Source organism: Trematomus bernacchii, unplaced genomic scaffold, assembly GCF_902827165.1.
Source record: "Trematomus bernacchii unplaced genomic scaffold, fTreBer1.1, whole genome shotgun sequence".
Classification (NCBI taxonomy): Eukaryota; Metazoa; Chordata; class Actinopteri; order Perciformes; family Nototheniidae; genus Trematomus; species Trematomus bernacchii.
The window spans coordinates 957,401-984,749 of record NW_022987584.1 but is presented as its reverse complement, the minus strand read 5'-3'; the positions used below and the strand labels follow the sequence as shown (position 1 = coordinate 984,749).

At 41.3% G+C, this 27,349-nt stretch overlaps 1 protein-coding gene across 3 annotated transcripts; it reads right to left on the bottom strand.

The window, feature by feature from the left end:
* Positions 1–1,089: 1,089 nt before the first annotated feature.
* Positions 1,090–26,701, bottom strand: LOC117480801 (zinc finger protein 239-like). Of its 3 annotated transcripts, XM_034128273.1 has the most exons (4): positions 26,664–26,701; positions 25,189–25,254; positions 5,500–6,637; positions 2,809–2,850 (listed from the first exon to the last, which is right to left on the bottom strand). In XM_034128273.1, coding segments are annotated over exons 1-4 (1,239 nt in total). In that variant the 5' UTR covers positions 26,697–26,701; the 3' UTR covers positions 2,809–2,848. The 3 variants fall into 3 exon arrangements, with proteins under 3 accessions (XP_033984165.1, XP_033984164.1, XP_033984163.1); XM_034128274.1 differs by lacking the exon at positions 5,500–6,637 and having other exon boundaries at positions 1,090–2,850; XM_034128272.1 differs by lacking the exon at positions 2,809–2,850 and having other exon boundaries at positions 4,947–6,637.
* Between the last annotated feature and the right edge of the window lie 648 nt (positions 26,702–27,349).

Below are 27,349 nucleotides of genomic sequence, written 5' to 3'. Positions count from 1 at the left end.
GATTCTGCTGACCACGCCCCCCTGCAGGAGAGGGGAGACGTGCTCTGATCAGCTGCTGGGCTGTCAGAAGAGGGGGAGAAAAAGAGATCTCCGTCCTCCGTGTTTTATTATATAGAGTCGTTATTCATTTGTTTTAAAGCTCAATAAATAACAAAGAAGACCTTACAGGCCTGGCATATGTACTACAGCGTCTCCAGCGCTTTCGAACGGCAATGGCCGTGGCTGTCTCCTCCTGATTGGTGGAGTTGGCCCAATAGCCGTAGCGCCACCGTCCTGACGTCAGGACAGTGTTCAAATCTGGATCAGTTTTTATCAGATCCGTTGCAGCCCCTTTTTTAGAGATTTGGGTATGGAGGAAAATAGAGAGGGTTGTGTTTTCTGACACTTGGTGAGTTCCCTGGAACACCGGGGACACATATTCATGTAGAAAAGACGTACACAAGTGCATTTTGCATGATAGGTCCCCTTTAAGTTAAATTACTTTAAATCTCTAAAAATCGACTTTACTCAACTATGTCTTTTTTTCGGCAACTTTTTAGAGTCATTGATTATTTAAACTCCAGAGTTTTGGGGGAACTATTATTGGTAGTATTTTTTTATTATTTTACAATTGCTTCTTGACCAAACTGCCCCTTTTTGCTAATTTTGGGCTTTCCTCGTCAGATCTCACTCTTCACTACTTTCCCATGTTTGTGTGTGTGTGTGTGGGGGGGGGGGGGCTACCCTTCTTCTTCTCTGAAGTCAACAACCCCCACTTGTCTTTCAGGTTTTAATGAAGGATAGTTGTGATCAGTGTGTGAACCAAATGACTAAAAGCATATTCAGAGACACAGAGCAAGTTTCCTTTTTTATTGTGAAATTAAACAAAACATGTCAGATACTTTTTTCTATTCGTGAGAAAACTTGCAAAGGTTCAAAAAGTATATACATTTGTAAAAAAAGAAAGAAGATATTTCAGTAAAAAATACACAAAGGTGGTAAATATAGGGTTGAAAGAACAAAACAAAAAGAAAAGCGTACACAATGGAATATGTTTAAAAAAAGTAACTTAAAGGTGGGGTAGGTAATTTTGGAGAAACCAGCTTGAGATCGCTAGAATTTGAAAATACACAGCCGGAAAAAATCTGCCACTTCTTTACAGAGCCCCTCCTCCAACACACACGAACGCGCACATGACCAATGAGGGCACGAGATAAGTTTGTGCACAGATGGAAGGCTGACAGGCAGGTAGGCCATCCAGTTATTTTAGCCGGGCCGGCTCAGATGATTGGTCGTGCTTTTTACAGTACCACGGCTTCTACAGATGATATTATTTTATGGATTGTTTGTCAAAGCACTTCAGATATTCATTGCTATCTGGATGTTAAGAGCATTCCATGGAATATAACAACAAGTGTATCTCGAGCCGGTTTCTCAAACTTACCTATCCCACCAACAAACTTCCCCAGTTCATTACTGACATGAAGACTAATGTTTTTACTATTACAACTTTTCTGAAGTTTGACATTTAATTAATCAAACAAGGCTTAATTTGAGCTAACTTGCAAACATGTCCAGCACAGAAAAGAAAAGAAAAGCACATTTGCTGAAGCCAGAGTTCAGTTTGTTGACACATTAGAGAGGAACAACTGTGGAGAGAAGCTCAGAAAATAACAACTCAGCTCTCAGGTTAGCTTGGCTCTGAAACATATTCAACATGATGGAGTGTGAACGCTCTGGTGGACTTTAAGGGAACTACCATGAGGACATTTGTTCTCACTCGTCACATGTATACTGTTTCTATTACATGACATTACATGTCACTTGTTAGACGCTTTTATCCAAAGCGACTTACTTACTCAATACTGTGGACAACCCCCACAGGAGCAATTTCGGGTGAAGTGTCTCAGGGACACAACGACATGCTGACTGCAGTGGGGTTTGAACCTGTTTGAACCCTGATCCGAACACCAACGCTCAACCCACTGCACCACACGCCTCCCCATTCTATCCAGTGTGAGTGCGTTCATGTTTCTTAAGGTTACCGGATGTTCTGAAATATTTCCCACATTGGTCACATCAGTAGTGTTTCTCTCCAGTGTGAGTGAGACGGTGAGCTCTAAGCCTACTACTCTGAGAAAACATTTTCCCACACAGGTCACAGCTATACGGTTTCTCTCCAGTGTGAACTCTCTGGTGAACTTTTAATTCTCCAGAGGTTTTCAAGGATTTGTCACACAGGTCACAGCTGTATGCTTTATTTCTAGTGTGGATGCGTTGGTGGACTCTAAGTGTATCACTCCGAGGAAATGTTTTCCCACACAGGTCACAGCTGTACGGTTTCTCTCCAGTGTGAACTCTCTGGTGAACTTTTAATTCTCCAGAGGTTTTCATGGATTTCCCACACAGGTCACACCAGTATGGTTTCTCTCCAGTGTGAGTGCGACGGTGATATATTAGGTTATTTAGCACAGAAAAAAGCTTCTCACATTGGTCACAGCTGTAGGGTTTCTCTCCGGTGTGAGAGCGCTCATGTTCCTTAAGGTTACTTGATGATCTGAACAATTTCCCACACGTTTCACACGAGTAGGGTTTCTCTCCAGTGTGAGTGCGCTGGTGGACTTTTAGATCACATTTAAGAGCAAATGTTTTGCCACACAGGTCACAGCTGTATGGTTTCTCTCCAGTATGGATGCGTTGGTGGACTTTAAGCGCACCACTCTGAGAAAACGTTGTACCACACAGGTCACAGCTGTAAGGTTTCTCTCCAGTATGAACTCTCTGATGACGCTTTAAGTCTCCAGATCCTTTGAAGGATTTGTCACACAGGTCACAGCTGTACGGTTTGAGTCCCTCTGTTCCTCTCTGGTTCTAAAGCAACAGACATACAGAGAGAGAGACATTCATTAAGTACATTTTTTGACAATCTTTTGCAACATGTCTTATTGAACAAAAACAAAAGTCATTGAACTATCATTTTCAACTAATCGTTCTCAACCAATGTTATTAAATAACTGTTAAAGAATCACTCAAATGCAGCAGTAAAGGTAAACTTTCTGTCATTATTTCAGTGATTATTTTCTAATTGCAGGAAAACTAATACTACATTTCAGAGTTTAATAAAAAGCTGCAGCCCTAATTTGTAAATCAGCTGTGCTCTGTGTACTTTAATGTGAAAGAGCAATACAATTCAACATTCAATTCCAGATGTTTCGAGGTCATTTTGGCCTCTTCTGAAGGTCAGGATTAAACTGTAGTTCATCCATTGCAACATGCATCACTGCTTTAAAGATCATCTATGTCATCCCTTACAAATGTCTTAAAGAGCAAACAACTAGAGCAGAAAGAAACGCTAACAGGCTGCTTTCAAAAGGCTTTATCTTCTTATGCACAGTATCTACAGTGTAGTTCAAAGGGAAACCATGAAAAGAAAGGTGTAAGGGCTACCCTTCTTCTTCTTCTTCAACCCCCCCTTGTCTTTCAGGGTTTAATGAAGGATAGTTTAACTGTGAAGAAGCTGTGATCAGTGTGTGAACCAAATGACTAAAAGCATATTCAGAGACACAGAACAAGCTTTTGGACAAGTTTCCTTTATTATTAGGAAACAAAACAAAACATGTCAGATAATTTTTTCTACTCGTGGGAAATCTTGCAAAGGTTCAATTGAAAATAAAACAATAAAACAAAATAAAGATTATAGACATTTGTGAAAAAAAAGATATTTCAGTGAAAAATACACAAAAGTGGTAAATATAATGTTGAAAGAGCAAACAAAGAGTATGTATTTAGCACAAAAAAGCCTAGAAGCGTACAAAATGGTTTATGTAACAGTTGAATGTTTTAAAAAAGTAACTTAACCTGTTAAGCACCAAGCCTGTTTTTCAGGTCTCAGGCTCGAAAATGACATTCCCAGAACAAATGACCATATCTTCCCTTCTAAAAGGGTTAAATTAATAATCTTTATTCTCAAAGTAATGATAAACCTGTGAGTTGGATGTAGAAAAGTCAGAATCAATATAGATGTTTTTTATTTTAAAGAAAATTCAGATTGAACATAGTAAAAAACTGTAAATTATATTGTCCGTCCAACAATTATTTTTTACAGATAGTGAAAACCACCCTTGGATGATGGGTTAGTAGACTAAAAGCTTTAGGAATCCAAAGTACAACATATAATAAGTACCCTGTATCAAGATTGATGCAAAACAAGTGACATTTGACCTTTTTAGAGAGATTTAGCAAAAACCACTCCACCTCTGAGGTGATTTGGGTGAACATGTTTTTTTTTCCATATCTCTGGAACCCATTGGTCGATTTTGATGGTTGACACCTCTTTCTGACCGTTAGAGCCAATAGAATCGAAGGGGGAGTCCCCCACACACACTCATTGTGAAAACAAAAGGTGAGGGCTTCGCGCATGCAGGGTCGCATCAGAGTGAAGCGATCTCTCGCTCTGCCGTCTGGAAACTAAAAAGCAGTTTTATTGCTTATGGATTATCAGAAATCATTTCAAAGAGGACACAGACACATAGGATTAACCTATGGATTAACTGCAGCATCGTTTTTTATCGTTTTAATGCCATTGAAGACCAGTTTTGACCAAGGTAAGCCATGTTAGCGTTTCTAGCTACCTAGCTCCACATGTTCTGATGTACACTTTCGTTTATAGCGTCGCAAATGTTTATCACTGAGTGTTGAGGTGGGCACCCCCAGATTCTGTGTCTCCAGACGATGCTAATCGAGGGGTTGGCTGTGCATCTAGGATAAGTAATAAGGGAGTTATGAGTGAGTTTAGGTGCAGTGATAGGTTAGCATTTTTTCGCTCGTGGCTAATTCAGAGGCTGAGTTAGCATTGTGTTTTTTTTTTGGAATTAAAAAAAAAAAATATCAGTTAGCTGAGTTTCTTCCCGTTACATGGATATAAAACATTCATAGTTTATTAAATATTAAGATTCCTTAGACGTTGTTTCCTGCAAATGACGCGTTTATCTGCCCGGTACCGGGGGGGCGGTGCGTAAGAGGTTAAAGATATCACCAATAAACTTCCCCAGTTCATTACTGACATGAAGACAAATGTTTCTACTATTACAACTTTTCTGAGGTTTGACGTTTAATGAATCAAACAAGGCTTAATCTGAGCTAACTTGCAAACATGTCCAGCACAGAAAAAGTAAAACATTTGCTGAAACCAGAGTTCAGTTTGTTGACACATTAGAGAGGAAACTATGGAGAGAAGCTCAGAAAATAACAACTCAGCTCTCAGGTTAGCTTGGCTCTGAAACATATTCAACATGATGGAGTGTGAACGCTCTGGTGGACTTTAAGGGAACTACCATGAGGACATTTGTTCTCATTCATCAAATGTATACTGTTTCTATCCAGTGTGAGTGCGCTCATGTTTCTTAAGGTTACTGGATGTTGTGAACAATTTCCCACACATTTCACACCAGTATGGTTTCTCTCCAGTGTGAGTGAGACGATGAGATTTTAGGCTACTTAGCACAGAAAAAAGCTTCTCACATTGTTCACAGCTGTAGGGTTTCTCTCCAGTGTGCGTGCGTTGGTGGGATTTAAGGGAATCCCTCCGAGAAAACGTTGTACCACACAGGTCACATCTGTACGGTTTCTCTCCAGTATGAACTCTCTGATGAATCTTTAAGTGTCCAGATCCTTTGAAGGATTTGTCACACAGGTCACAGCTGTACGGGTTCTCTCCAGTATGGATGCGTTGGTGGGATTTAAGGGAACCACTCTGAGAAAACGTTTTCCCACACAGGTCACAGCTGTGCGGTTTCTCTCCAGTATGAACTCTCTGATGACGCTTTAAGGTTCCAGATCCTTTGAAGGATTTGTCACACAGGTCACAGCTGTAGGGTTTCTCTCCAGTGTGAGTGCGTACATGTTCCTGAAGGACACTCAATGATCGGAACAATTTCCCACATGTTTCACATGAGTAGGGTTTCTCTCCAGTGTGGATGCGCTGGTGGGCTTTAAGAATACTTGCAACAGCAAACGTTTTCCAACACAGGTCACAGCTGAACGGTTTCTCTCCAGTATGGATGCATTGGTGTTCTTTAAGAGTTCTTTTAACAGCAAACGTTTTCCCACACAGGTCACAGCTGAACGGTTTCTCTCCAGTATGGATGCGTTGATGGACTTTTAAGTGAGTACCTGTAGGAAACCTATTCCCACACAGCTCACAGCTGAACGGTTTCTCTCCAGTATGAACTCTCTGATGAACCTTTAAGTTCCCAGAGGACTTGAAGGATTTGTCACACAGGTCGCAGCTGTACGGGTTCTCTCCAGTATGGATGCGTTGGTGGGATGTAAGGGAATCACTCCGAGAAAACGTTGTACCACACAGGTCACACCTGTACGGTTTCTCTCCAGTATGAACTCTCTGATGAATCTTTAAGTCTTGAGCTCCTTTGAAGGATTTGTCACACAGGTCACAGCTGTAGGGTTTCTCTCCAGTATGGATGCGTTGGTGGGATTTAAGGGAACCACTCCGAGAAAACGTTGTACCACACAGGTCACATCTGTACGGTTTCTCTCCAGTATGAACTCTCTGATGACGCTTTACGTCTCCAGATCCTTTGAAGGATTTGTCACACAGGTCACAGCTGTGAAGTTTGAGTCCCTCTGTTCCTCTCTGGTTCTAAAGCAACAGACATACAGAGAGAGAGACATTCATTAAGTACATTTTTTGACAATTTTTTGCAACATGTCTTATTGAACAAAAACAAAAGTCATTGAACTATCATTTTCAACTAATCGTTCTCAACCAATGTTATTAAATAACTGTTAAAGAATCACTCAAATGCAGCAGTAAAGGTAAACTTTCTGTCATTATTTTCTAATTGCAGGAAAACTAATACGACATTTCAGAGTTTAACCTGTTACGCACGGCCCCCCCGGTACCGGGCGGATAAACGCGTAATTTGCAGGAAACAACGTCTAAGGAATCTTAATATTTAATAAACTATGAATGTTTTATATCCATGTAACGGGAAGAAACTCATCTAACTGATCTTTTTTTTTAAAAAATCCAAAAAAAAACCAATGCTAACACTCAGCCTCTGAATTAGCCACGAGCGAAAAAATGTAACCTAAAACGGCAATTAAACTCACAATAACTCCCTTATTACTTATCCTAGATGCACAGCCAAACCCTCGTTTTGCATCTCCTGGAGACACAGAATCTGGGGGTGCCCACCTCAACACTCAGTGATAAACATTTGCGACGCTATAAACGAAAGCGTACATCAAAACATGTGGAGCTAAGTAGCTACAAACGCTAACATGGCTTACCTTGGTCAAAACTGGTCTTCAATGGCATTCAAACGATAAAAACGATGCTGCAGTTAATCCATAGGTTAATCCTATGTGTCTGTGTCCTCTTTGAAATTATTTCTGATAATCCATAAGCAATAAAACTGCTTTTTAGTTTCCAAATGCCAGAGCTAGAGATCGGTCCACTCTGCTGCACATTTACATGCGCGCAGCCCCCACCTTTTCTCTTCGCAACGTGTGTGTGTGGGAGCCTCCCCCTTCGATTCTATTGGCTCTAACGGTCAGAAATAGGTGTCAACCATCAAAATCGACCAAGGGGGGCCAGAGATATGGAAAAAAAAACATTTTCACCCAAATCACCTCAGAGGTGGGGTGGTTTTGGCTAAACCTCTCTAAAAAGGTCAAATGTCACTTGTTTTGCATCAATCTTGATACAGGGTACTTATATGTTGTACTTTGGATTCCTAAAGCGTTTAGTCTACTAACCCATCATCCAAGGGTAGTTTTCACTATAAGTAAAAAAGAATTTTTGGACGGACACTATAATTTACAGTTTTTTACTATGTAAAATCTGAATTTTCTTTAAAATAAAAAACATCTATATTGATTCTGACACTTCTACATCCAACTCACAGATGTAACCTGGCTTTGATAAAAGAAATTATTCATATAACCCTTTTAGAAGTTAAGTTGTAGTCATTTGTTTTGGGCATGTCATTTTCGAGCCTGAAACATGAAAAACAGGCGAGGTGCTTAACAGGTTAATAAAAAGCTGCAGCCCTAATTTGTAAATCAGCTGTGCTCTGTGTACTTTAAAGGTAATTTTGGAGAAACCAGCTCGAGTGCGCTAGAATTTGAAAATACACAGCGGGAAAAAATCTGCCACTTCCTTAGAGAGCCCCTCCTCCAACACACACGAACGCGCACATGACCAATGAGGGCACGAGATAAGTTTGTGCACAGATGGAAGGCTGACAGGCAGGTAGGCCATCCAGTTATTTTAGCCGGGCCGGCTCAGATGATTGGTCAGTACAGTACTACGGCTTCCACAGATGATATTTATTTATGGATTTGTTGTTAAAGCACTTCAGATATTCATTGCTATCGGGATGTTAAGAGCATTCCATGGAATATAACAACAAGTGTATCTCGAGCCGGTTTCTCAAACTTACCTACCCCACCTTTAATGTGAAAGAGCAATACAATTCAACATTCAATTCCAGCCATTTCGAGGTCATTTTGGCCTCTTCTGAAGGTCAGGATTAAACTGTGGTTCATCCATTGCAACATGCATCACTGCTTCAAATATCATCTATGTTAGCCCTTACAAATGTCTTAAAGAGCACAAAGCTCCCTTACCCAAGCTACTCCTTGCCCGTAGCCCCCCAACAGCCAACTATGAGTTTGAGGTACGCATCACATGTGGAGGGCCCCTCATTCCCTTACTTCACCCATAACAACCCTCACAAATGTGTAATGTTGAAGATGGCTTTCACTAACCTGCTACCTAGGGAGGAACCCGAACTGTATAAATACCACATCCTGCTTGATCATCTTCGCCTGCCCTCTGCCCGTCATACTGCACTTTCCTATTCCCACGACCCACAACCTTTCACCAAGGCCCTGGCAGCCTTGGAACGGCAGTATGGTCAACCACACCAACTCGCTCTTACGGAGATACAGACCTTATTAACCAGTTAAGCCCCAAGCTTGTTTTTCAGGCCTCAGACTCGAAAATGACATTCCCAGAACAAATGACCATATCTTCACTTTCTAAAAAGAGGTGAATTAATCATCTTTTTCCTCAAAGTAATGATAAACCTGTGCGTTGGATGTAGAAAAGTCAGAATCAATATATCATTTATTTTAAAGTAGGGCTGTCAAGTTAACGCGTTAATAACGCGTTAACGCAAAAAAAAATTAACGCCACTAATTATTTTAACGCGATTAACGCATGTGTATTTTTTGTCCTCGGCCGCCGTAGTTTCAGAGCGCATCGAGTGTAAAATACCATCTACAAGCTGATGCTGACAGCCCCGCTCCTGCTGCCCGCTTGTGGCAGACCACACTTCCACGCTCACCGGCAGGCCCGGACTGGCCATCGGGAGGACCGGGAGGGAGTGTGTATGTGTGGCACGACTCGCGCGAGCGAGGCACACCTTACCTTGTTGTTGTTAGCATCTGGTGCTAGCTAGCGCTAACGGATATAAGGAGCTGTTTCAATGACATTTCGCCGACAATTGCGCCGAGCACTTGACTTTATGCAGGTAGCCAGACAGTGGGACATTGTACGAAAAGTCAGCACACTCAGCACGGATAGTGCGCGCAACATGATTGCAGCGTCCAGGCAGCTCCCATTCGAGCATATATGCCTTGAGCTGCACATAGCTCCAACACACACACACACACACACACACACACACACACACACACACACACACACACACACACACACACACACACACACACACACACACACACACACACACACACACACACACACACACACACACACACACACACACACACACACACACACACACACACACACACACACACACCACACACACACACACACACACACACACACACACACACACACACACACACACACCCACACACACACACCACACACACACACACACACACACACACACACACACACACACACACACACACACACACACACACACACACACACACACACACACACACACACACACACACACACACACACACACACACACACAGTATTATTGTATGAGAGAGGTTCCAGGTTGTTGTGTTTAATATTCATGAGAATATTTGTCATTGTTCAAATGATAATAAACAAACATATAAAGCATATTTGTCCACTCATATGTTGATAAGAGTATTAAAAACTTGAAAAATATCCCTCTAAGGTACATTTAGAACAGATAAAAAATGTGCGATTAATTTGCGATTAATCGCGATTAACTATTTTAATCGACTGACAGCCCTATTTTAAAGTAAATTCAGATTGAACATAGTAAAACAATTTAAATGATAGTGTCCGTCCAAAAAAAACAACATTACTTACAGTGAAAACAACCCTTGAATGATGGGATAGTCGACTAAAAGCTTTAGTAATCCAAACTATAACATATAATAAGTACCCTGTATGAAGATTGAGGCAAATAAAAGTGACATTTGACCTTTTTAGAGAGATTTAGCAAAAAACAACACTTCTGGGTCATTTGGGTGGATTTTCCATATCTCTGGCCCCCCTCATTCGATTTTGATGATTGACACCTCTTTTTAACCGTTAGAGCCAATAGAATTGAAGGGGGGGTTCCTAAAATCCATCTAAACATTACACATTGGTGAATGAGTGATGCGTAGCCAGAATGCCCAAATACACTCTGGTAGCTATCATAGCAGCTATATATGAAAACTCCGTTATTGACATAAAAATGGAAAGATGGATGATCAGTAATCATTTCAAAGTGACACAGACACATTGGATTAACCTTCAGCAGCGTTTTCATCGTTTTAATGCCATTGAACACGACTTTTGATCAGACAACAACAAGAATATCTCTGTGTTTGCTCCGTAAAGCTACGTGGTGAGATGTCTGGGTTTGCTTCCCCTGCCGCGAGTTTTGATCAGTGATGATACTTATATTTCTGGAATCTGTGGAATCTCAGCTTGCCATCTGATATCTTGTTTGTGCAGATCCGATAAGTAATAAGGATATTTGACCGTTAGTTCTGTGTTAAGTGCGTTAGCATTTTTTCACTCAGGGCTAATTCAGAGCCTGTGTTATCGTTTAGCTAAAAATGGTTAATATTGTCTGATAGCTCAGTTTCTTCCCGTTAAGTGGGTATGACACATTCATAGTTTGTTAAATGTTAAGAAGCCCTCAGATGCTGTTTCTTGCAAGATGTTGCGTTTTGCCCCGGTACCGGGGGCATGGGGCTTAACTGGTTAAGCCCCATGCCCCTAAGCCTACCTAAAGTAACTTGTGGGGATGCTGAGGGGTTTCAGAACTTTGCAGTGAGAGTAAGATCGTTAGTTGGGATGTCACAATCCCTTAGGTCAGGAGAAGGGGATTCAGAACTAGCCTGCGCTTTCCATGTACAACGCTTACTGAGTAAGCTTCCAGTGGAGCTAGTTGCCGATTTTGTAAGAGAAGCTCGGTCAGCCTCCACTAATGCTCACTACAACCTTGTGGACTTCGCTGCATGGCTCGAAGGAGAGGCAGAATGCCAAACAGTAGTAGCTCAAGCCAACAGCCTTCAGATAGCCTTTCCTCAGAGCCAGAGAAAGGAGATGAGCCAAAGACCCAAGTTTCCATCAGCTACCATCCTCCATGGGGCCGATCAAAGGTCCCCACACGGATATGGCAGGCAAAACATTCAGATGGTCGCAGCGTGAGTAAGCGCATCTCAAGCTCGTCGGTTTGTCACTGTTAAATTAGCTCTTTAAAGCTTATATGTCATTGATCCACATGATCTGAACCCATTAACATTTGAATAACTCAATAGTAAAGCGGCTCATTACGGTCTCTGGATTAGTGTATATTTTGCATTTGCAACTATGGAGGGAAACATGTCTCTGCAAACTTTGTGGGACGCGATTCAGCAGATCAGGACCGACATGCTGACTCACATTGACTCAAAAATGGATCCCATTAAAAGTAGCTTGAGCAGGATACACAGTCTAGTTTGGGAGACCAGGTCAATTTGTTAGAACAGCATGTCGGGGCTAATGAGGACAATGTACAGGAGTGTGTCGCTCGAGTCAAGCAGCTTGAGAAAGACAACTCCTTCCTAATGTCTAAAGTTGATGATTTGGAGAACCGGAGCCGATGTTGTAACTAATCCTAATCCTTCATCTTGCCAGGGAGACAAAGTCTCTGGAGTACAACGGGAAACACATCAGCATATATCCCGATTTCAGTCCCGAGCTGACCAGAAGATGCCGGAGCTTCGATCCAGTCAAACGCAAGCTCCGTGAACTCAACATGAAGTACTTTCTCCTCTACCCGTGCACCCTCTGCGTTGTTGTTGATGGCACACAACAACGCTTCTCTACCCACAAAGACGCAGAGGCAATATTCATGTCTACCTCAAACTCTCCTGGGTGACGAACATCCCCAGAGATCAGGCTGCTGCTAATGGTAGCATGTTGATCCACTATGATGGTGCAGCTAAGTGACTTTCTCCTCGGTTTCCTCTCTTCTCGTTTTTTATTTTTCTCATCTTCTCAAAAAAAAGAGACCTGTTTACGTGACGTGACTGCTGAGATGTTGTTGATACTCTCTTTTGTGTTTATTATAACTTAAAGGGGACCTATCATGCAAAATGCACTTGTGTACGTCTTTTCTACATGAATATGTGTCCCCGGTGTTCCAGGGAACTCACCAAGTGTCAGAAAACACAACCCTCTCTATTTTCCTCCATACCCAAATCTCTAAAAAAGGGGCTGCAACGGATCTGATCAAAACTGATCCAGATTTGAACACTGTCCTGACGTCAGGACGGTGGCGCTACGGCTATTGGGCCAACTCTCCACCTATCAGGGGAATGTGGGGTTGGGCCACGGCCGGCCATTGCCGCTCGAAAGCGCTGGAGACGCTGTAGTACATATGCCAGGCCTGTAAGTGGCGCTGTAGTCTGCCACAAAAGCAGCGAAGAAGACTTCCCGCCCATAGTTACCATGATTACCCTTCTGTTTATTCTCCGCTGTGGCTTTCTTTCTCCCTCCCCGAGGCAAGCGTTTGCTCCCGCTGCTTTAATTCAATGCAATCCCTCCCCGTCGAGGCAAGCACTGTAATTCTCTCAGGTTAGTCCACCAGCAGATGACAAACACCCACCTCTCCGCCTCTTCCAAGGAACGAGGGGACCGTGCGGCAGAGTTTCAGTTTCAGTTTCTTTCGCCGGTCAAGATGTCCGTTAAAGTTTAAATCTTCCGGACAAAATTAGAAAAGTGCCGGTCAAAGGTCTTCTTTGTTATTTATTGAGCTTTAAAACAAATGAATAATGACTCTATATAATAATATAATAAAACACGGAGGACGGAGATCTATTTTTCTCCCCCTCTTCTGACTTGATCAGAGCACGGCTCTCCTCTCCTGCAGGGGGGCGTGGTCAGCTGCAGCTCACAGAATCAGCCCCGTAGACAGCAAACAGCACATAGAGCGAAATGAGGCATGGCTAAAATCATGATCTGTTTGGTATTTTGAAAACAGAAACGTATAAATATACCTTATATAGGTATGGCCCTACAATATATCATTTAAATATAGCATGATAGGTCCACTTTAATATAACAGGTGGGCACCCGCCTGGCTCTTTTAGTTGTGCGGTTTGTTTACATTTTGCAGTGACGTTGACGTCACTACTTCTTCTTCTGTGGCACGCTAGAGCCCACTACTATTGCAATACTGCCCCGAGTGGCTGTTATTGTTAAATAATGCTTGTGTTCGTTCGGATGAATCTCTTTTGAGTTACGACTTCTTTATCCTCTTCGTAATGCAGACTGAGCTCTGTGTAATTAGTTATTATGTTTATGTTTAAGTTTATTCATGGTAATGCTCTGGGATTTGGTGTCCAGAGGCCTGTACTACGAAGCCAGAGGCCTGTACTACGAAGCCAGAGGCCTGTACTACGAAGCCAGAGGCCTGTACTACGAAGCTGGTTCAACCTAACCTGGATATGTTGGAGTTAGCCGGTTGGCCCAATCCAAAACATATGCGCTCTCGCTAAACTGTACTACGACGCTGGTTATCAAGTGGATCGCTCAAGCCAGCCGTGTCCTATCTAGTTAGGTGCGCGTTCACATGAAAGGGGTGGTATTTGGAGCATTCGACCAATCTCAAACATGGACAAGCGTACTGACAGCGCAGCGTCATACTTCCTGAATGAAAAGTGAACTTTAATATTAGTCAAATATGAAGAAGTTAAACTTTAAACATCCATGACTTAAACACTTTACCCAGGATCAAAGCCACATAGCTGCACCTGCAAGGTGAATACAGCTGGTAACAGAGAAAGTGTTTGAATGCGTACATTAACAGGTTTATGATATCACTGCCCCGTCCAAGACACGATCTGACTTTAATTACATTTGACTCGAGTGTTTCGTCAACTTAATGTGTTGCTTAAAATAATACTTCTGCATCCAGTATGTGACACTGTGAGTGTTGCACGGCCAGATACGGCTCAGCTGACTCAGATAAGGAAATATATGATACATTATGATGTGATATGATATGAATGATAATGGGACACATTGACGTCTGCACTCACAGTGCCGCGGACTGTACGTAATGTTACTCTGATCCGGTTACTTATGTCGTGGCAGATATTTAAGTAAGCTTTCTTAACGCTAATGTTATAATAGTCAGATTGCTCTGAAGATGGGAGGAGGGGATATTCTATTCATGTTCACGTTCACACAGTCAGGTGATTTTTGCCGGCCGTCTTTCCTGCAACGGCAGTTTTTCTGTATTTCCTCTATCCTGTAATATGACTTGATATCTTTAAACTCCGCACACGGAGCTCTGATTGGTCAGCAGGCGGTGAGCTCTGATTGGTCAGCAGGCGGTGCTTTCACTGAGTTGATCTCTTAGCCTGCCACCTAACCTGCTCCGGAGCAGGTTTGCCGCTCAGCATAAGTTACCATGGAGATCTAGCCCGCTAAAAAGAGAACCAGCGTCGTAGGACCGGAAAGCCCGAGATTTCCCTGAAGTCAGCCGGCTAAGCGAAAATCCGGCTTCGTAGTACAGGCCTCTGGGCTGCTGGGCTGCTGGGCTTTCTTAATGGTTGTTTTGTGTTTTTCTGTCTTTTTCTTTTTCTGTTTGAATGTTTTTCTGTCTGTTTTATATTAATGGTTGAATCTAGCAATCTTTACAATCATGAATCACATTTATGCGTAACAAGTGACAGGAACATTATTTGTTATTATTTCCAGACTGGATTAATTAAAGGGTATACAAATCATTCATTTGAATATCAGGAGTCTATTGCCCAAAATTGATTTACTTCGGACATGGGTTGTCCTACATAAACCTAAAATCATCACTCTCTGAAACTTGGCTTAATAGTAACATTTCCGATAGTGAACTACAAATCACAAATCATTTGCTTTACAGATCTGATAGATGCAGCAGGGGTGGAGGTGTGGCTATTTATGTTTCTTCTGACCTTGTGACTGAGCTAATTGCTACTTCTATGGAGCCTCTACATTGCATTTTTCTTAAAATAATTTTTCATGAAAATAAATGCTTAACTATTGGTAGCATCTATAGGCCACCTTCTTCACCTGCAGTCTTTAAACCACATCGACATTATCAACTCCATCTCCTGCAGAAATGAAATAATCTTGCTTGGTGATTTCAACAAAAATTGGTTGGATGAATCATCTGATAGAGAGAAAAAACGTTTCAGTAGTCTAAATATTAAACAGCTAATTAATGAGCCAACTCGTATCACTCTTAGAACCCAATCTCTGCTTGACTGGATGCTGGTGTCACACCCTGACAGAATCTTAAAAGCTGGTGTCACGTCTGATTGCTTCAGCAATCATTCAATTGTTTATTGCGTATGGAAAATCAAATTCATTAAACTGCCTCCAAAACTAGTCAAAATCAGACAATATAAAAAATTAAATGTTGATTTATTTATTAATGATGTTGTTGCCCATAACCTGTTCTACACCGCCCCCCCCGGCGCCGGGGGGAAAAACGCGTAATTTGCAGGAAACAGCGTCTGAGGGAATCTTAATATTTAATAAACTATGAATGTTTTATATCCATGTAACGGGAAGAAACTCAGCTAACTGATCATTTTTTATTTATTTTTCAAAAAAAAAAACAATGCTAACGCTGAGCCTCTGAATTAGCCATGAGCGGAAAAATGCTAACGCATTACTGCACAGAAACTCACTCATAACACCCTTATTACTTATCTTAACTGCACATCCAACATATCGTGCATCGTGAGATGACACAGAATCGATAGGTATATACATCATCACTCTATGATAAGAACTTGCGAAGATATTAACAAGAACAGACATCAAAACATGTGGCGCTAGGTAGCTAAAAACAGCAAAATGGCTTACCTTTGTTGTTGTCTGGTCAAAAGTGGTCTTCAATGGCATTAAAACGATAAAAACGCTGCTGAAGGTTAATCCATTGGTTAATCCAATGTGTCTGTGTCCCTTTGAAATGATTTCTGATAATCCATGAGCAATAAAACTGCTTTTCCGTTTCCAGATGTCAAAGCTAGAGTATAGGTTCGCTCATGCAAAACTGCGTGCGCATAGCTCTCATTTCTCAATGGTAACGTGTGTGTATGTGGATATTCCTCTTTGATTCTATTGGCTCTAACGGTCAAAAAGAGATGTCAATCACCAAAATCGACCAATGGGTTCCAGAGAAACCTCTCTAAAAAGGCAAATGTCATTTGTTTTGCATCAATCTTGATACAGGGTACTTATATGTTGTACTTTGGATTCATAAAGCTTTTAGTCTACTAACCCATCATCCAAGGGTAGTTTTCACTATAAGTAAAAAAGAATTTCCTTTTTACTATGTAAAACCCTAACCCTAACCCTTTTACTATGTTCAATCTGAATTTTCTTTAAAATAAAAAACATGACTTTTCTACATCCAACTCACAGGTGTGTCATTTTCGAGCCTGAGACCTGAAAAACAAGCTCAGTACTTAACAGGTTAATTGGGACAGATTTCAACTAATACCTTTTGTACAAGATGCTTGGGATTTTCTGCATAAAGAGCTCACTGATGTCATGAACAAACATGCACCTGTGAGAACGGTTAACCTCTTAAGCACGGCGGTCCCCCCATTGGACCCCTCCCACCGTTTTTTTCTTCGAGATAATGTCTCAGGGCTTCTTAACATTTATGAAACTATTAATGTGTAGCACCAGATTAACGGGAAGAATCTCAGCTAACTGAAGATATGAACCATTTTTACCAAAACAAAACACAAGTCTCATAAGAAGGGTCTAAATGACCCCTGAGCGAAAAAATTCTAACGCACTGCGGCACACAATTCAAGATAAAGATACCCTTATTACTTATCGTAGCTGCACATACAATATAGCTGGTTAAAGCTGAGACTCCACTGATTGTTTAGGTATAGTATCATCACTGAGCGATCCGAACTTGCGACAGGGGAAGCAAACACAGACATCACAACACGTACCTTTACGGAGGTTTTACGGCAGATCGTCTCACCGTAGCTGTCAATTAGGTCAAAAGACGTGTTCAATGGCATTAGAACGAAAAAAAAAAATGCTACAACTGTTGATCCATAGGTTGATAATGTACCTGTGCCTTTTAAAAAATTATTTATAATCCATAATTCCATTTTTTATGTAAAAATCGGAGCGGAAAAGTTAGCTGCTAATGGTAGCCACCAGAGTGTATGCAGCTTCCGGTTTTGGTAACGCGTCACTCTCACTCCTTATTTGTTAACGTTTTGGTGTGTATATAACTTTCCCTCGATTCCATTGGCTCTAGCGGTTATAAAGAGATTGCATTCATCAAAATCGAGCAAGGGGGGCCAGAGATAGGTCAAATCCACCCAAATGACCCCAGAAGTGGGTTTTTTGCTAAATCTCTCTAAAAAGGTCAAATGTAACTTGTTTTGCATCAATCTTGATACAGGGTACTTATTATATGTTGTACTTTGGATTCCTAAAGCTTTTAGTCTACTAACCCATCATCCAAGGGTAGTTTTCACTATCTGTAAAAAATAATTTTTGGACGGACACTATAATTTACAGTTTTTTACTATGTAAAATCTGAATTTTCTTTAAAATAAAAAACATCTATATTGATTCTGACTTTTCTACATCCAACTCACAGGTTTATCATTACTTTGAGAATAAAGATTATTAATTTAACCCTTTTAGAAGGGAAGATATGGTCATTTGTTCTGGGAATGTCATTTTCGAGCCTCAGACCTGAAAAATAGGCTCAGGGCTTAAGAGGTTAAGGTCAAAGGTCAACATCTCCCTTGGATCAATTCTGAACTCATCAGTCTTTTTAGGGAAAGGGATAAAGCATGGTCGATATATCGTCATTCAAGAACTATAGCCGATTGGGAAGTATACAGGCATCTTCGAAATCTGAGTAAAACCAAAACCCGAAATGCTAAATCCAACTACTATAAAGAATCACATCGGACTTTAAGAATCCCAAGCAATTTTAAATCTATTTCAAATAAATCAGGTAAACATTCTATTAATAAAATAAGAACTGCTGATACAATAATTCATGACCCATTATCCATTGCCCAAATATTGAATTAGCATTTCGCTAATGTATGTTCCACACTACTATCTGACTCCTATTTGTCGACTGGTATTTCTAATAGTAACTCATACTGCAACAGTTATTTTTCTTTTAAGAAGATTCTACCACACAAAGTTCATAATGCTATCCAGTGGCGGCGCCAGGGTATTTTTGTTGGGTAATCTATGGTAGGGCTAACCCATACAGTGGTGGTGCTCAAGTCAGTATTTGCAACGTAATTACATACACGCTATATCGCCCCCCTTGACAGTGAAACGCCAAGCGTGAGGTTTAGATTATTTCCCTTTCTCAATCAAAATGGAACTGTATGAAATAAAACGGCACATTTGTCTTGTAGTAAATAAAAAGGGATCACTGTGAACGTGACGTATGATAGTACACGTTGAAGATCCAATAGGGATACTGAATGGCGGTTTCGATTGATCTCAATCAATAAGGCATGACGCAGACCCAACGTTTCGTTGCTCTGATTGGCTGTAGGTCTATTCAAATTGCATTCGGAGGCATTTTGATCTGACCGCGGCCGCGCTGATATTATAACGCCAGAGAATTTCCACACCTTTAGTGTATAAAACTCCCCCACTACTTAGACTATTCCTTGGTCCCCTCTTATAGCATAACCCAGAATGGTCTCAACCATATTGCATCAGTAACGTGCACTTGTTGTTACAGCAGGATCAGTTTATGTGCTGTGGACACGACCCGTATATTTTCGCTATCCGTGTTCTCAACATTTTGCATTTTGCTTATTATTCAATTGAATTTGCTTACTTTAACATCACTTTTCATGGTAGGGCTAAGGTGGGGCTAAGCCATTTCTTGGTATGGCTGTAGCCTACCCCAGCCATACCCTGGCGCCGCCACTGATGCTATCACAGAATTAAAAGTGTATGGCAGTGCAGGACTCGATGGTATAGAAAACAGGCTCATAAAATGAACTCGTACCTTCACAATAGAAAGCAATGTGTGGTTGTTAATGGAAAACAGTCTGACCTGTGGATCCAACAAAAGGGTGTACCCCAAGGATCAACTCTGGGCCCACTTCTGTTTTCTATTTACATAAATGATTTATCTTCTTGTCTCATTAATTGTCGTACTCACCTGATGACACTGTCATATATACATCCAAATCTGACTTTTCACAAATTCAGATCTCTCTTCAATCGGATTTTAATATCTTACAGGACTGGCTATCACACAATAAACTACTGCTCAACAAAACATAATCTTATACTATGGTCTTTGGTACCAGGCAGAAGCTCAAATCTAAACCTAATGTAGTAATACAATGTAAGGATGGCACTTCTCTGCATAAAGTTGATAGCTTTAAATATCTTGGTGTATGGCTAGACTCTGAACTCTCATTTAAACTACATATAAATCATGTAATAGGGGTAGTGTTGGTCTAATGGATAGTGAGGTGGGCTGGAGATCAGAAGGTTGTGAGTTCAAATCCCGCCTGGAACACCACCACTAGTGTGCCCTTGAGTAAGGCACTTAGCCCTCAGTTACTCCAGGGAGGATGTCCCTGTAATTGTAAGTCGCTTTGGATAAAAGCGTCAGCTAAATGAAATGTAATGTAATACAAAAAGTCAATTACGGAATCGGTGTCTTACACCGCTCTCGCAATTGTTTTACGCTCAGTGTCCGTAAGATAATTTCTTCTCAAGGTATTCTTCCGATTATGGACTATTGTGATGTTGTCTACCAAAATGCACATGAATCAGATCTTGCTCAACATAGCCAACAATAGACTGTGCAGATGTGTTCTTGGTGGTCCTTTTCGTACACATCACTGCACAATGTATAACCAACTGAAATGGCCTTCATTAAATGTACGAAGACACACGCCTTGGCTTCAGCTGATATTTAAATGCATTTATCTTAACTATCCCCCTTATTTAAAGCAGTATTTTGTACCCTACTCGCCAAATCATCAAGTTAGACACTCTGTCCAGATTTATTTCTCTGTCCCCTCTGCAAAAAAATCTATTGTCAGAAGAGCGTTCATGTTCAAAGCCCCAACAGACTGGAATACTTGACCTGCTGCTATTAGATCTCTGGCATCATTGGGTATGTTTAAACATTATCATCTCACTTTCAGCTGCTCTACACTGGTTATTGATGAAACTGATATTGATGAAACTGATCTGCTCGACTGTCTCTCACATTGTAATGATTGTAATGATTGTATGTATTACTTGAATTTTACTTAACAGACTGTACGTGGTTTGTCTGTCAGTTGTTGCTATTGTCGGGACCCCCTTGAAAACGAGATGGTGCATCTCAAGGGGTTTATCCCAATGAATACAATTTCTATATATATATACACTGCAGCAGGAAGCCTGCCGCAACCCTAAATGCGGTACCCCTGTGTATACGGTAAATCCACCTCCCACTTTTTGACAAAGCGCAGAAGCTTAAAGGACCTCAGCACCGATAAAGTGGTGAAATGGTTGAAAGAGGAAAGGAGATGCTGGAAATGTGGAAGGACCCTTAGAGCAGCAGAATGCACTCTAAGAAAACCCTGTCCAAAATGTAATGACCTGCACCTAGGCAAGGCAAGTTTATTTATATAGCACCTTTCAACACAAGGCAATTTGCTTTACAAAAATGAAAGACATTAAGAAAATGGCATTTAAAAACAGTCATTAAAAAGCAAAGATAATAAAATAAACATGACAGAACCCTTTTGTGGTCTGATTCCACTGCGGTACTGACATGGCTGCACTCCGATTCCTGCAGGTATAAGGTGTTTGCAGCCAACAGGATTGTGGAGATACTAGACCTAACCTCAGCAAGTGAATGTGGATTCAAAGTCAAACCCAGCAGACAATATCACCAGAGGTAAGCCACTCAAAGATCTTACCACAATTCATCGATGGCATAAAGGCCCCGCATTTCTTTATCTGCCCCCTAGCCAAGTCTGTCCTGCTCCTACCAAAGAGATAACCACAGAGTGGAGAAAACCCCTTTTTCGTGGCCTCATACAAACTAATGAGCCCTCTGACCTACCTGACCCACAGCAGTATGACACCTGGACCAACCTCATAGATGCTGCATACCAAGCAATGCAAACCTCAACCAGTCGTCCTAACCCAGAGCATATCAGCCCATCAAGAACCAAAGACAAAACTGCATTCATCTCCTGCACTCAATCCCAGAGTTTCCCAGAGGAGTATCAGGCACTAAAACTGGGTAAACAAATTACCCCGAATAGTCGTTTGGCACCGCTCTCCCCTGAGTTTGATAGAGCCCTTGAAATCATACGAGTAGGTGGCAGACTTAGGGAGAGTAAAGACCTTGAGCCTGATACCATCCATCCCATAGTGCTTGACCCTAAGCATCCACTAACACAGCTTCTGATTAACCTGTTAAGCCCTGAGCCTGTTTTTCAGGTCTCAGGCTCGAAAATGACATTCCCAGAACAAATGACCATATCTTCACTTTCTAAAAAGGGGTGAATTAATAATCTTTTTTCTCAAAGCAATGATAAACCTGTGAGTTGGATGTAGAAAAGTCAGAATCAATATAGAATTTTTTGATACTAAAGTAAATTCAGATTGAACATAGTAAAAAAATGTAAATGATAGTGTCCGTCCAAAAAATAAACATAACTTATAGTGAAAACCACCTTGAATGATGGGATAGTAGACTAAAAGCTTTAGGAATCCAAACATATAATAAGTACCCTGTATCAAGATTGATGCAAAACAAGTGATATTTGACCTTTTGAGAGAGATCATGCTCTGATTCGCTAGCTGAACAGCCAATCAGAGTGATTTATTTTGCCGACTGCCTTTGGCCGACGATGAGCGTCGACACGCCCTACTCAGATTGGTGTGTCCCGCACCGTCGTTTCTTTTCAGCCGTGCCGACGCCTTTTCGGCCAAAGGCAGTCGGCAAAATAAATCACTCTGATTGGCTGTTCAGCTAGCGAATCAGTTTTCTTTAAAAAATAAACAGGCGTTTTATTTCTTAGCCTTCCACACTATTTTATAGAAGCATAAACTTCATGCCTGGTGCTGCGTTCACCAGCAAGGAACAAACACACATGCCCCCCCTCCCCTCTCTTCCCAGTCCAACCTGGCCAATCAGGTCATGGTTCTGAAAGGGGAGTGAAGGGTTAAATACAGAATTAAAACACTGTTGTCTACATTTAATAAAATCCTAAAGGCTTAATTAAATTCATAATTGTATCAACATAAATATTGTCCCTTCAACAACAACAAGGTCTGCTTAATACGGAGAGTTTTTAACCTAATTGACACTCGTAAAATCACACATTTCCTGACCAATCATGTGCAAGACCCCGCCTACTCATACGGCACATATAAGGAGTACTTTGGAGCTCCCCCTTTGAGCCCTGGCACAAGATGGCTTCCAGGTCTGAACAAAGGAACTGGAGATTACTTTGTGATTGTGTGTTTTAAAGACTGTTAAATTAAAGTAGAGACGCTACATACTGATATACACCTGAACATCAGCAGGAGAGGACTCTTTAAAGTAGAGACACTACATACTGATATACACCTGAACATCAGCAGGAGAGGACTCTTTAAAGTAGAGACACTACATACTGATATACACCTGAACATCAGCAGGAGAGGACTCTTTAAAGTAGAGACACTACATACTGATATACACCTGAACATCAGCAGGAGAGGACTCTTTAAAGTAGAGACACTACATACTGATATACACCTGAACATCAGCAGGAGAGGACTCTTTAAAGTAGAGACACTACATACTGATATACACCTGAACATCAGCAGGAGAGGACTCTTTAAAGTAGACACACTACATACTGATATACACCTGAACATCAGCAGGAGAGGACTCTTTAAAGTAGAGACACTACATACTGATATACACCTGAACATCAGCAGGAGAGGACTCTTTAAAGTAGAGACACTACATACTGATATACACCTGAACATCAGCAGGAGAGGACTCTTTAAAGTAGAGACACTACATACTGATATACACCTGAACATCAGCAGGAGAGGACTCTTTAAAGTAGAGACACTACATACTGATATACACCTGAACATCAGCAGGAGAGGACTCTTTAAAGTAGAGACACTACATACTGATATACACCTGAACATCAGCAGGAGAGGACTCTTTAAAGTAGAGACACTACATACTGATATACACCTGAACATCAGCAGGAGAGGACTCTTTAAAGTAGAGAAACTACATACTGATATACACCTGAACATCAGCAGGAGAGGACTCTTTAAAGTAGAGACACTACATACTGATATACACCTGAACATCAGCAGGAGAGGACTCTTTAAAGTAGAGACACTACATACTGATATACACCTGAACATCAGCAGGAGAGGACTCTTTAAAGTAGAGACACTACATACTGATATACACCTGAACATCAGCAGGAGAGGACTCTTTAAAGTAGAGACACTACATACTGATATACACCTGAACATCAGCAGGAGAGGACTCTTTAAAGTAGAGACACTACATACTGATATACACCTGAACATCAGCAGGAGAGGACTCTTTAAAGTAGAGACACTACATACTGATATACACCTGAACATCAGCAGGAGAGGACTCTTTAAAGTAGAGACACTACATACTGATATACACCTGAACATCAGCAGGAGAGGACTCTTTAAAGTAGAGACACTACATACTGATATACACCTGAACATCAGCAGGAGATGACTCTTTAAAGTAGAGACACTACATACTGATATACACCTGGACATCAGCAGGAGAGGACTCTTTAAAGTAGAGACACTACATACTGATATACACCTGGACATCAGCAGGAGAGGACTCTTTAAAGTAGAGACACTATATACTGATATACACATGAACATCAGCAGGAGAGGACTCTTTAAAGTAGAGACACTATATACTGATATACACCTGAACATCAGCAGGAGAGGACTCTTTAAAGTAGAGACACTACATACTCTAACTAATTACATTAAATAAACTCACTAATTAATGAAACCAGTTCAATACGCATTATTCTTATCATTCTTTATGAGCGCAGTAACGGTAAGGTATCTAATTACTTATTTATTTAGTATTCCATAACTTCATAACAGAGATGGTCAAACTAAAGTGGTAGAGATGGCAGAAATCCTACAATGAAGCGGGGCAGTGAACTGTTCACCCGTGAGAGGGCGATCAAGAGAAGAGAGCGAGCGGCCCCGTTGAGGGAGTAACAAGAAGGCTATATTTAGGTGTTTTTTAGTAAATAACCGACGGTATCAAGAGGAAGTAAAGTCCCCTGGTTTGTCCCTTATACCCTAACTGCCATGAGACAACTCAAAATCAAGTTTCCAAAACCCGACACGGAGGTGGTCTTAACGCACCGGCAGATGACAGCGCTGACAAAGTGTGTTTCGCGCAGCGAGACGCTACAATACTAATGGTGGGCTTATCATGTTGATTCGGCCACAACAGAGAAAAGAACTCTCGCTCTCTCCAGAGGGGCAGGTCAGCCAAAAAGGCCAAACGGGCCGTTGCCCGGGCAACACTCCCGTACGTGTGCACGTCCCTGCCCCCAGCGTAAGGGATAACAGTGTTAGGAATATATTGTGATGAAGTGAACACTGACCTGAGGTCTGGGGGTCTCTTTGTTCTCCTCCATGCTGCTCTCAGTGCTCCTTCTCCTGCTGGGTCTCTGAAATAAGTATTAACACTACAGTCAACACAAAACCAATCTACAGCTAAGAAGTAGCTTAGCAGCAGAGGTGGGGAGTACATATACTCAAGTACTGTACTTAAGTACAACCATAGAGGTACTTGTACTTTACTTGAGTATTTACATTGTATGCTACTTCTACTCCTCTACAGTTCAGAGGTACATGGTGTACTTCTACTCCACTACAGTTCAGAGGTAAATGGTGTACTTCTCCTCCACTACATGTATTTAATCCCTTTAGTTACTTCACAGATGTGGATGAATGATGTGAAATATAATCAAGTGTTAAATCAGACTTTAGTTCCACCTGGAGTAAATCCACAAGCTACAAATGAAAGCTGTTTTTTATCCGATGGGAACATGTGGTTTTGTGACAGTTGCTCTAATAATGAACACATACAAAATATAATAAGTAAGGCATTACAAAAATCAGTGTTTTTATACTTGAGATATGAGTGTCATCTCAGTGTCACTGTTACTTTCTTTTCTGTATCCTGATTTAGTCATCTCGTTACTCCCCGAGCACATTAACACCCCTTTATTTATGTTTAGCGATTATCCACATAGTAGTGATGTTACGCATTGCGCCGAGGCTTCGGAGCGCGTGTCGAGTAATCCCCGAAGCTTTTTGTGAAGCTTGTATCGAGGCTTGTATCGTTTTGGGCCAGTGACGTCACCGATGACAAACGAAGCCTCGCTGCCCCTCGATACCACGTGACTGCTTCAGGAAGCGCTTCAGATCGGTTGAACCACAACACTCATATATATATATATATATATATATATATATATATATATATATATATATATATATATATATATATATATATATAGAACCATATTACCCCTCCTGTACCCGGGCCCGGTGACACGATGGAATTAAGAGAGCTCAGACCCTCACTCATATAGAAGTCGGCACATGTCATAAGTATAAATAAATACAAGCATCAATAAATGTAGGAATAAAAACATGAATAAATAAATACAGGAATAAATACAATGAAGTGTTTTCAGGTAGATTCAGTGGGCTGTTGCTCAACACGTCTATTTGTTTGGTTATAAAAGCTACAGCTAAATTAGATAATGTAATGGAATAAATACAATATTGTTAACATGAAAATATGATTTAATGTTCGTTGTTTAGAGTTATTCTAAGGCTGAGATAGAGCACACTGTTGAGATGTCCGATCTGCCTGTTTTACACACTTTGACCAGCAGGGGGTTTGTGTTCAAATGAAGCCCATGATGAAGCGAACCAATTGGCTGGAAAGCTTCAACGCTTCATAAGGCTTCATCTCGCCATCACTATTCGACAGTCACACAGATTAAAATACTCAACAGTGGAATTAATACCGAACTTCTGTTCTTATAAAATAGTTGTTTCTGACCTGAGATCTGCAGCTCCTCCGCTGATCCTCCATCTTGTTTCTTCTTCTTCTTCTTCTATGGGTTTATTGGCGGTTGGCAACCAAACAAATGGGTGCATTACCGCCACCTACTGGACTGGAGTGTGGAGCAGTAGATTGGCAGGGGGGGGGGAGAGAGAGAGAGAGAGAGAGAGAGAGAGAGAGAGAGAGAGAGAGAGAGAGAGAAGAGAGAGAGAGAGAGAGAAGAGAGAGAGAGAGAGAGAGAGAGAGAGAGAGAGAGAGAGAGAGAGAGAGAGAGAGATAGAGAGAGAGAGAGAGATAGAGAGAGAGAGTGAGTGAGTGAGTGAGTGAGTGAGTGAGTGAGTGAGTGAGTGAGAGAGACCCTCCCCCACAGTACCGGGAATGTGGGGGAGGGTCTCTCTCTCTGCATGCAGGCGGGGGGGCACTGGGGACAAGGTGCATTCAGACTGGGAGCTACTTTGGGAGACCAGGGACAGTTGGAACACGGGTTGGTTGTAACACCTTCAATATCTCCAATCACAAACAAGCTAGAGTGATGACACTCACTCTGCACATGCGCAGTTAGATGGTGAGATCGATGAGAAAAAACGGAGCCACGTTTGAATTTCTCGCGTAAGATATCGGCAAAAGTGTTTCTGAGGTAAAATATTAACTAAAATGATATGATGTATTTTTTGGATACTGTC

Excerpts from the sequence above, each read along its gene's own strand:
- LOC117480801 (XM_034128272.1), bottom strand. The coding sequence starts at position 26,696 with ATGGAGGATCAGCGGAGGAGCTGCAGATCTCAG. Across the intron at positions 25,255-26,663 it reads GGAGGAGCTGCAGATCTCAG|AGACCCAGCAGGAGAAGGAG; the intron begins GTCAGAAACAAC and ends TACTTATTTCAG. Across the intron at positions 6,638-25,188 it reads AAGAGACCCCCAGACCTCAG|AACCAGAGAGGAACAGAGGG; the intron begins GTCAGTGTTCAC and ends CTGTTGCTTTAG.